Source organism: Patella vulgata, chromosome 8 (assembly GCF_932274485.2).
Source record: "Patella vulgata chromosome 8, xgPatVulg1.2, whole genome shotgun sequence".
Classification (NCBI taxonomy): domain Eukaryota; kingdom Metazoa; phylum Mollusca; class Gastropoda; family Patellidae; genus Patella; species Patella vulgata.
In genome coordinates this window covers 47521011-47533278 of record NC_065886.2, presented here as the reverse complement: position 1 = coordinate 47533278, position 12268 = coordinate 47521011, and the positions used below count along the sequence as shown (strand labels likewise).

The window sequence follows — 12268 nt, the reverse complement described above, 5'->3', positions numbered from 1 at the left end:
GGGAGATAAGATAAAGAGATGGTAGTTCTCGATATAATAGTTAACCAGCGGCTGCCAGGCAGTATACGCCCACATTTTTGAGAGATGGATAGAGAACAAGCTAAAAAGAAAGTGATTTTTCCTACAATCAAGGGCCATAATTCATGAAGTTACAATTCGATATGCGCAAATATCGAAAGGAACCAAGATCTTTGGGTTATAAACATGCATTTCAAGTTTTATCAAAATCGGATTAAAATTGTAACCTCTACAGGGTCCACAACCTTGATATACCATATTTTTTACACCTTTCGCGTACAAGCGGCGGCCACTTTGTCCGGCAGTTTTGGTTTGATTTTCAGGAAATTTGAACTCAACCTTTATTATGGTGTTACGGTGATACATTCAAACAAATCTTAAAATCAGATAATAACTGTGACCTTCAGAGGGACAACAAGCTAAAAGAGGCGATTTTTTGTATAATCAGGGGCCACAATTCATGAAGTTACGATCCGATATGCGACAATATCGAAAGGAACCAAGATCTTTAGGTTATAAACATGCATTTCAAGTTTCATCAAAATCGAATTAAAATTGTGACCCATACAGGGTCCACAACCTTGACATATACCCTATTTTTACACTATTCGTGTCCGGCAATTTTGGTCTGATTTTCCCCAAATTTGAACTCAACCTTCTTTAGGGTGTAACAGTGATATAATAATACGTTTTTTTAAATCGGATAAAAATTATGACCTATATAAGGTCCACAAGCTAAAAATGCGATTTTTCCTATAATCAGGGGCCATAATTCAGGAAGTTACGATACGATATGCGGCAATATCGAAAGAAACCAAGATCTTTAGGTTATAAACATGCATTTCAAGTTTCATCAAAATCGAATTAAAAATGTGACCCATACAGGGTCCACAACCTTGATTTGCCATATTTTTACACTATTCGCGTACAAACGGCGGCCATTTTGTCCGGCAATTTTGGTCCGATTCTCACGAAATTCGAATTCTACCTTCCTTAGGGTGTAACGGTGATATAATAATACGTTTTTTTAAATCAGATAAAAATTATGACCTTTATAGGGTCCACAAGCTAAAAACACGATTTTTCATACAATCAGGGGCCATAATTCAGGAAGTTACGGTCCGATATGCACGAATATCGAAAGGAACTGAGATCTTTGGGTAATAAACTTTCATGTCAAGTTTCAACAAAATCGGATAAAAAATGTGACTGCTATAGGGTCCACAAGCTAAAAACGTGATTTTTCGTAACAAACAGGGGGCATAATCCATGAAGTTTCGATCCGATACATGCCAATATCGAAAGCAGCCAAAATCTTTTAGGGATAAACCTATATTTTAAGTTTCGTCAAAATCGGACAAGAATTGTGACCTGTAGAGAGTCCACAAACAAATTGTGGACGGACGGACGTCCGGACGGACAGGGGCAACGACAATATACGTATAAAAACTAGATAGTGTAAAGGTAATTTGCTGAAAATTTCAGTCAAATTGATCCACTATGAGCTGAGAACGAAGCGGGTGAAATTTTTGCATAGTCTCGGTCATCATTACTAAAATCATTAATATAAACAGCATAGTCTCGATTATCCACTTTTTTTGATTTAATTATCAATGGCCATTAGCGGCATATAGGAATCTAATCCAGCCAACATCGAAGGCTAGCCTTGACATCGAGAGTTTATTATGGTCTGGATAAGTTAATTAATGTCTAATTGATAATTTAGATAACATTTCAGGCCTAAAGAAAGACTTGTAATAAGCAGATTTTACTCTTGCATAATGCATGTTTAAGTCACTAGGATGTCAAGATTATTTTTTAAAAGTGATCAAGACCAATAAATCTGCAAAGAAAATCAATGCGTTTCAGCATCATCAATTTCAAGACAGAAGGTTGAATTTATACAATTTAGCATTTGGAGTGTCCACATCTGGAGGGTCCATAAGATTTTTGAAAGGTATCAAGAGCATCAATTATTAGAAAACATTCTTCTCATGCATAGTTAAATGAGGACATAAAAATAATAAATACTCACATTACTTCCTTGATGTGAATGACCTGGCATTCCAGTAGTATTTATTAAAGTAGTAGTAGCATAAGGTGCAACTGAAACAGGAATAGTGTTTGGTTTTTGATAAAATGTTTTCATCTGTGGTATCATGCCAGCTGTATTATATATATTTTGATCTTTGAGCTCAACATCTTTACAACCATTTTCCAGTAAACTAGCAAGATCTGATTGAAGACCACCATAACCTACATGTACAGGCAACATAATGTCAATATTAGAAGTCATTTACATTGATAATTTATCAAATATTATCATTCACATTTTATTACCATGTCTAGATCTAACCAGAGAATATTGGGTGACTGATGATGAGTATATTAGGTGATTGATAATGAGTACATTGGATGACTGATAATGAGTATATTGGGTGATTGATGATGAGTATATTGAAGGATTATTTAAGTATATGAATAGCTACAATATTTAAATCTATTAATTTTAGTAATTTTTAATAAGATACTTAATTAGAGTTCAACATGGCGTAGCTATTATTAATTTTGTTACTATTCTATTTCCGAGAAACTCATACTCATGGTACCATCTTGCCCAATTTGTTTTATTTTTTTATTTACAATGACAGATTTCATATAATGTTGAATCAGGGTATAGCCAGACTCTGGGCCCACAAAAGAGTGTCAAAACCTGGTCGTTGATAAACCAGCGGCTGCCAGGCAGGATACGCCCATATTTTGCAAGAGATGGATAGAAAACAAGCTAAAAAAAAAAAAAAATCGATTTTTTTGTACAATCAGGGGCCATAATCCTGGACGTTATAGTCTGAAATGTGCGAATAAACATGTATTTCAAGTTTCATCAAAACTGCATCAAAATTGTGTCCTCTAGAGGGTTCACGACCTTGATATACCATATATTTACAATATTTGCATACAAGGAGTGGACATTTTGTACGGCAGTTTTGGTTTGATTTGTACGAAATTCGAACTCAACCATCACAAGGGTGAAATGGTGATATATTCCAACATTTTTTAAATCAGATAAAAATTATGACCTCTAGATAGCGAATCCCTAGAGGGTCCACAACCTTGATATCAGGGAACAAAATGACCGGGTTTGCAACACACTTCGCGATCCATTTCTGACACTAGTGCGAGTGAATGGAAAAACTGATTAGCAAAATTTTAGTTGGGAATCTATAAAGCTGCAAATCATTTTTATTAGATATAGTACCGTCTATTTCAACATTGTGTCTCAAAATTCAATTGGCAATAAGAAATCCTTTCACGGTTACTCCAAAACATGAACATATCCTTTTTATTCTACATTTTACAACACAACTTTCATTCACTTATCCAGACATAATAAATGCATGGAAATATTTGTAATGCGTCTGGAAAACGTGACTATTATGCCGCATGTCTCCACCCGTCTTTCTAATGCTTAATCTGATCGTAATATTCATGATTTTCAATGTTAAAATAATTTTACAATAATCAAAGCAATGCTCTAAGTTTGACATATATACTCTTCCAAAAAAGTAGGGGATATTCAAAAACAATACAAAACTGCGGAAATGCACTGCTGTTTTTATTTGAGGTAACCAGTGTTTGTTAATAACAGGCCAATTGCCGGGGGATCATGTGGCTAAGTGGGTAAGACGCTGGCTCGCTAGCCTGGAAGTCGGGTGTTCGATCCCTGCATTGGCCGAGAAAGTTCATCCAGATTTTCTGGCGAGGTTTCCCCTTGTCAGTGATGCAGGACGGAGGGCCTGACAAGGACAGCTGTCCAGTCGTTCGGATGGGATGAAAAACCAAGGTCCTGTGTACATATTGGCGTGCATGTAAAAGATCCCTTGGCAGTTGGAATTCGATATAAGAGTAGGCCGTAGCACCGCTGCACAGGAAAAATTTCCCTCATAGCACACTGTATGGCGTTTTCATTAGCCCAGTTTAGGAGCAGAACAGTAGGACGTTAAACCCCATTTCATCTCATCTCAGGCCAATTGCCTACACATGAACATAAACAGTTTATATGGGCGGCTTATCTGACGGCCCCATTTCACTCGCAAAGAGATATACTGTCAAAAGTGAAAATGGACGTTTTTGATTTTTGTCTTAATGAGTAATTGCTCCAGCAATCCTCAGACATTCAGCAATTTGTCGTGGCATGCTCCTAATCAACTGTCAAATTACGATTTGGGACAATATGATCCACTCCTCTTGCAGTTCCACGGCCAATTCTTGCAGTGTTGTCGGTTGACGTTGAAGTTAAAGAACATGTCTCCCGATCAAATTAAACGTAACACACTAAAGCAAAGATAAGCTAAACAGTAAATCTTATGCAAGAACTGATAGGAAAGCAAACATGGATAGATAAACCAGCATGCGGCAGTTTTCATCAAACCTTCCTTAGAGTGTGAAATTTGACAATAAACCCCTCCCACGTGTATGGCGCTATTGTGTGTCGCATGTGCAGCTCAGTTCTTCATCTGTGTTCATGACTATTTATCATATCACAACCTGCATAGGTATTTGCATTTCAATATCCCCTATTTTTTTAGAAGAGTATATTGGTATATCAAGCAGGGAACAAAGGTGTAATGGTGAAATATTCAAACAGTTTTTCAAATCGGATAAAAAAATTTACCAGGTACCTCTAGAGGGACCACAAGCTAAAAACCCGATTTTTTGTACAATCAAGGGCCATAATTCAGGAAGTTAAGATTTGATATGCGCAAATATTGAAAGGAACCAAGATCTTTGTGTTATACATATGCATTTCAAGTTTCATCAAAATCAGATGAAAAATGTGACCTCTCCAGTGTCCACTAGCTAAAAACGTGATTTTTTGTATAATCAAGGGCCATAATCCATGTAGTTTCGATCCGATACATGCCAATATCGAGAAACCAATCTTTCAAGTTTTGTTAAAATTGGATAAGAATTGTGACCTGTAAATTGTCCACACACAAATTTTGTGGACGGACGGACAGATGGATGGACGGACGGACCGGGGCAACAACAATACGTCCACATAAAAATGTGGGCGTATAAAAATAGATTGAAAGCCACGCAAAGCCTGGATACATGGTCACAGAGCAGCTATGTCTGAAAAAATATAGCCATTGATAGCCGCTTAACTGAAAGGAAAACTTGAATGTTCAGGAAATTTGACAGGGATAACGAAATCTAATCTCTAAGCTTTTCCAGACACATAATAAATCTATGGAACAGTCCTAAAATGCTGAAAATCAACAGGGATATTCCTCTCAGATCCCAGTGCTTCACACCAAATTTGAAATAAATCAATTAAAAACTGTAGCCTCTTTCAAGTTCTCAAGGTTCAAAGTGAAACAAGGGCCATAACTCTAGATGTAATTAACACAGATTGCCGAATTTCAATAGGATTCTTTGTTTACTAATTTAAATAATGCATGTATAAATTGTTGGAATTCTGTAGGCTTCTTTGTTTTATTAATTTAAATAATAGTAGGCCAAAAAAAAATGTTCTGGTTCTCAGATAATAAAGATAGGTTGCCAGACAACGAAACATACGCCCACAGCAGCTAAATCATCAGGGCAGTCAACATGACTTGTCGCATATTTTTCGGTAATGAAACATTTATAATTAAGTAATTATCAGAAAATCATAGAATTTGTTTGGGTTTTTTTTTTACATTGTCAGATCTAGTAGATGTGCCGTAGCATAATATTCTGTGCGAAAATCTTCAATTTTATGTTAGGTTGAGTCTGCGCCGAGGAACATGAAGCATGAATAGATTGGTGGATGGAATACTTTGATAATTGTTTAAAATGTATCAGAGGCTAGATTATGATTTAAATATTCTCTTAGGGGGCAAATGGACTTTTTAATCGTTCTATGCTAAAAAAAAATAGTGTAGGGAGGCCATTTTGTTCAAGGGAAAGAACTCGTGATGAAAACTTAAAAAATCATATCGCACGAAATAGGTCCGTAATAAATTTATTTGTCTTCTTTTAAATACCAATCAAGCAGGGTGTAACGGTGATATAATAGAACGGTTTTTTAAATCGGATAAAAATAATAGAACGGTTTTTTAAATCGGATAAAAATTATGACTTCTATAGGGTCCACAAGCTAAAAACGTGATTTTTCGTACAATCAGGGGCCATAATTCAGGAAGTTACGGTCCGATATGCACGAATATCGAAAGGAACCAAGATCTTTGGGTTATAAACTTACATTTCAAGTTTCAACAAAATCGGATAAAAATTGTGACCCCTATAGGGTCCACAACCTTGATATACCATATTCTTACGCTATTTGGGAAACGAACGGCGGCCATTTTGTCTGTCAATTTTGGGCCGATTTTCACGAAATTCGAACACAGTCATCCTTAGGGTGTAACGGGGCCATAATTCAGGAAGTTACTGTCCAATATGCGCAAATATCAAAAGGAACTGAGATCTTTGGGTTATAAACTTACATTTGAAGTTTCAACAAAATCGGATAAAAACTGTGACCTCTATAGGATTAACAAGCTAAAAACGTGATTTTTCGTACAAACAGGGGCCAAAATCCATGAAGTTTCAATCTGATACATGCCAATATCGAAAGCAGCCGAGATCTTTTGGAGATAAACCTATATTTCAAGTTTTGTCAAAATTGGATAAGAATTGCGACCTGTAGAGTGTCCACAAACAAATTGTGGACGGACAGGGGCGACAACAATATACATCCACCTGAAAATGTGGGAGTATAAAAAAAAAAATGTTTTTAATAACCCCATTACAAATATTGCATAACTTTGAAACATCATGATGATAATACTGGATCCTAAAATTTAAAGCATTTTGAGATCTTATTTTCTGTTATAAGATCCTTAGAATCAGGTCTAATAATGTAATAATGAGATATCTAGAATTGTTTACCTGATATATTGCTATGAATGTTACCATCTTTTTGGGCATATACAACATCTGCTACACTTCTGAAAACAAGATTAAGTCATGTGATTGGGTTACTATGTTTCTTCCTAATTGAACCATTTTTTGGGGGTTGTTTATTGGTGAGGAAAAGAGGGCTACAATTTGTTTTACAAACATCTGGAACCTGTTGAGTTTATGCCAAGTTTTATTAGCAACAAGCCAATGGTAAGGTTGAAGGAGAGTTATTGTGTCCAAAAGTATCGACCAATCTAACGCCTAAGCAGTGTATGCTCATGATCATCTTCCAACTTTGTCAAGGCATTCACCAAATAAACTCTTACACCAAGTATAAACCTGTTAACAAGGTTTTCGGTAAAGTGGAAAGTTACTCGGGAACAGACAGCTACAGAGCGCTGAATATTGCTTAGGTTTGTCTTCTCATGATCCCAATACTTCAAATCAAATTTGATAAAAAAAATCTGTAAACGACCCAATTGTTAGCAGACCAGAGTTACTGGGGGTAACTCTGAAATAGAAAGTCATGGAAGGCTGAATATTGATAGGTTTCATCCCAATGTTTTAAACCAAATATGAAAAAAATCCATTCAAAAATATAGCCTCTAATGCGTTTACAAGGTTTTCTGAACTTAAATAACTGGGGTATGTATTTGTCCCAAAAGGAGTGGTGTTTTTTACCAAGTTTCAAAACTCTCACTCAATTATAATCTAAGTTTTTGTGTTCCAAAGTCTCAATCCAATCAAAATGCTCAACTTGAGCAGAAAAACATGTTCGCATCTTGCATCTTATAACTAAACAAACCATACAAATTCACATACTTCCAAGCAAAATGTTTTTACAAACCCAATTTTGGGCCAGATGAAAATTGTCATAAATGTCAAGTGAATGCTATGGTTATACTAAAACTGAATATTGGTAAAAATACCTAATACCTTCATCCTTGGTCAAGAATAGTGTATTGATTAAATTTTAGATCAAAACAATACCCCATAAATGGGAACACAAGGAATTAGTTTGAAAGTATGTTTGCCAACATCTTACTAGTAGTAGGTTACAAGAACCCTGTAGCTAGAAATTTTGGCTGCAGACCTATCTATACTCATTATCAAACTAGGTCAAGGTATTGACTTATCTTTACTTGACCTAAGCAAAAATTCTCATCATCAAATTCTGTTAACTCATTCACCAATTTAAAATTACGCCAAGTTTGAACATTCTACCACAGTGACGGACAGATAGACAAACATACAGACAGACAAATCCATTTTAATACAGGGTAGTTCCTTGCTAAAAACAACTAAATTTCATGACTGAATCAGAGAGTCTTGATTAAAAGACCATCCTTATAATTCAATTTGACTATAGAAGGATAAGAGTACACATGACCAAATGAATTAGACACTGTTCATTGCCAGCCCCACAATCCGCACTAATAAGAAAATGAATGAATGAGTGAAATGGGGTTTAATGCCCTATGTTTCTGCACCATTGACAAGGGGAAATATAGATTTTAGTGAAAGTAAATGGTTTACCTGGATGACTCCTCTGTTTTATGTACCGGAACAGCTGAACAAGAACCAAACAAAGAGCTTTTTAAAATTTCAAAACATGATTGAAATAACATGCTAGTCAACCAAATATACATATCATTAAACTTTAATAATGTGTATATTTCGTTGACTTAGCAACTTTCATTAAAGTAAATCTAGTATTTTTTGACAGGCATCAATTTCTTTTTCAGTATATGCTGCCGTAGAATTTGGGATAAAACAAGGTTTTTAAAATTTTGTGCAATCTTAAAGTCCCTGTGCATGATTAGAACAATACAGGAATTCATTGCCAACTACAATAAAAGTTAAATTTATAATTGGAATGTTAGTTTTCTAAAATGGTTTAATTCAGTTCAAAGATATGACGACACAAAATTCCATCCATCTGTGCTGCCTCTTTTTCTCTTTGCTCACTCTTTTCTCTTGACAGAATCTGTTGACAAAACTGGCCTACATTTCTTCGAAAAGTTGGTGTCTGCAGCCCTCTGTGTATCCTGCCTAATACTAGTACAATGTATGCAAGAGGAGCTGACACATTATAAAAAATACTTGAATTATTTAAACATTGTATTAATCCCATTCAGACATCCTGAATAAAAATATTGTTTAAAAAAGAGGAGTATTAAAATATTTGGCTGAAGAAGTGAAAAGTTGCCATTGAAATGAGAGTCCATATTAAAGATTTGTTGTTTAATTACATACCACTGTACATTCCATTCTGTGCCAATTTCTTACGATTTTTACGTTTTCGGCAAAGCCATATACTGAATACACAGAGTGCTAGCCAAAGAGTACCACCAATTGTACTGATTAGCATCCCAATAAACCATGGTTCTTTCATTATGTTTGGTTGTTCAGGACCTTGAAATCAGAACAAATACTTTTGTATATTACTGCAGTTCAACAAATGCCAACCAGCTCATCAGTCATCAGTGTTTTAATGGACAATTAAAATTTAATGTGCAAACATTGGCAAACAAGCTAATTACACTGTTATACCCTGACCAATATTTTATCAGTGAATTCAGATTTTCATATAGGAAAGATACATTAAACAGAAACCAACGTTAGATTTTCAAATGTATATTGCAAGATCGTGGGGCACTGAATATAGATAAGTTTTCTCCTTTCATGACACTCTTTTTTCACACTAAATTTTTTTAAAAATCTGTTACAAATCGTGTTGAAAAGATTATGAATATCGATAGGGAGATAAAACCCCAATGCCTCAAGCCAAATATGAAAAAGATCCATTAAAGACTCAAGCATTTGTCGCGTTCACAAGGTTTGTCGTAAAAGGGGGCATAACTCCTGAACATAAAGTAGCGGAACACTGAATAATGATTGGGTTCATCTCTCATGACCCCAGTACTTCACAACAAATTGTCGGTCAGTTTCGGTAAGATTTCCATGAAATTCGACTGTATGTTCTTTTCACACCAATGTGTACATGGGACCCAGTGCTTCACGTTTAAAAAAAATAGAGGAGCCATAAAAAGCTCTTCTAAAATTACAACAGCTGAAAATCGCTCCTGCAAATATAGCACTTCTCAACTCAAAATAGAGGAGCAATCCATTGTTTAGAAGGACCATTCATGTATTTCATAAAAGAGTAAAAGTACTGTATTTTTTCTCTGTGTTAATACTTAGAAAATAAAGATATGTGTTTCGATATTTATTAGAATAAATAAAAAGAAAAATGAAATTTCAGTATCAATCTTTCATCTTAAGTTTAACTTTGACGCCCTGATAATTTTGGCACAAAGTCTGCCCCGTAACAATTCGATGTTTCCCGTTTTGTCTCCAATGAAAATATAAACATTGAAAAAATTCAGAACAATGTTCGCAAATAAAGTTTATGTATAATTTCTATAATTTACAGGACAATTTGAGAAAATTAAACAATTTGGTCCAAAGAGTATTTTTTCCATACATGTATATAATTTTTAGCGTAAATAAGTCGGAATGTGAGAAATGAATTCCAGGGGGCGCGATAAACTGTCCTCTGCACGTGATTAATAATAGTATAGTGTCATGTACAGGTGCAACGACGTGTTTGATATTCCATTTTATACCGATATTTTAGAATCCGAATTCTACACATTTCTCAACGACAGGGTCATAGACCTTGAGAAGCATGTTTTACTAAGCGGAATCCACATCAAGACTTACAGCTAGTGATATTCAAAACCATTTAATCGTGTTTGTGTGCATGGATAATGTGTGACGTGGAAAATTATAAATGACAGGTCAGTTACTAATGCGACATTTCGAGGCCTGTCTGATTAAACTCTATATTTATTTCTATTTATGTAAATTATTTTCTTTTTTGAAAACCATTAAAAAACACACACACACACTTAGGCCTATAAGCTACATATTTATAGAAAATCGCGTGAGAAGCTTGAATCCTCGATGCAACTGCGTACGTGATCAATTGAAAATTTGGAAAACTGTTCTCACTGTATCCATTTTCTTTCTTTTTTGTACGTATTTATTTTAAGGTTCAATAATTATTCTCTGATTCGACCTATCATCATTTTTTTGTTGGTCATATTCAACCAAGAGGAAATTTCAAAACAATAGCTGAATGTTCGCTACCCAACCATTTTTTTCATTGGTTGGATGGGTCTAACCGCGGGAAAGTTTACTGTTAGTGTTACTATTGGCTGACAGCATGCTTGCAGGAATCAAACAATCTTATTTGCATATTGCATGCTTTATAGTATAATGACTGGATCGGTAACCTCAACGACCAACATGTATTACCTTTTATTAGTGTGCTACTGAGTTTGCCATTTATAGAATAAAAATAAGGCATATTTTCACGTTAACAAAAATATTTACTTGACGCATTGTAGGTTTCCACTAATTTCCAGCACCCAGAATCAAATTTAGCGATATTTTCTTGTGGGCCAGAAACACAATTCCCATTAGAAAATTATTCGAGGATTGGTAACATGGGCTTTATTTGCAGTTTGGGGTTCGTTTTTTGACAAATGTAAAATATGACGAGAGCGATTTTATCCTCGGAGGAGAGCAATAAAAAGCTCTTCTATTTTGACGTTTGCGCAAACCGAGAAGAGCGAGAGCAATCGCTCGCGTCAAACGTGAAGCACTGGGGACCACGCTTTTTTCATCCCATCCAAACGACTATATGTTGTCCCTTGCCAGGCCCAATGTCCTGCACCATTGACAAGAGGGAACACACAGGAATACAGTACCTCCAGTTTAGTGTGCTATCTTCTTACTCACTGAGTAACGATGGCTCACCAGGAGCGACAACATAATAGGATTCGTCATCTCATTGTCCGAATTCTTCACACCAAATTAAAAAAAAATCTTTTCAAAAACCCCCAGCAATGAAAAATCAGGAGAATCAAGGAGATTTTTTTATTCATCAAAAAGCTTCATAGTTATTCGTCATTAATACTATATTCACAAGCTTTATTGATTGCAGTATTGAACACGTTCCATAACGCTTCTGTACAACAAATGGAAATTCTTTTCTCTAGGATTCTAAAAATTTACAAATATGTAGGCCTAACGTTTTCTGTTTGCAGGAGAACTGTCAAAATCGCTTACTTACTATGATGAAAAAAAGACAGTTATATGGATCGAATCTTGTACATTTCTCCATTTTACAATATACTCTATTTACTTTATTTATAATAATCACACACATACACATGTGAGTGCTGACAAGCATGTTACCAGAATTACAAACTTCCGGTCAAATTGGGTC

The 12268-nt window shown here is 35.2% G+C and overlaps 1 protein-coding gene across 5 annotated transcripts in view; it reads right to left on the bottom strand.

Moving 5' to 3' along the window:
* The window catches only part of LOC126829621 (roundabout homolog 1), a 174950-nt gene that overhangs the window by 55176 nt on the left and 107506 nt on the right, over positions 1-12268 (bottom strand). For 3 of the 5 annotated variants that reach the window (XM_050559568.1, XM_050559570.1, XM_050559569.1), the window contains exons 17-20: positions 9226-9384; positions 8506-8539; positions 6958-7016; positions 2054-2274 (exon numbers count right to left, since the gene is read on the bottom strand). In XM_050559568.1, the coding sequence (XP_050415525.1) occupies positions 2054-2274; positions 6958-7016; positions 8506-8539; positions 9226-9384 (473 nt within the window). The remainder of the gene's footprint in view (positions 1-2053; positions 2275-6957; positions 7017-8505; positions 8540-9225; positions 9385-12268) is intronic. The other 2 variants (XM_050559571.1, XM_050559573.1) reach the window with 1 other exon arrangement.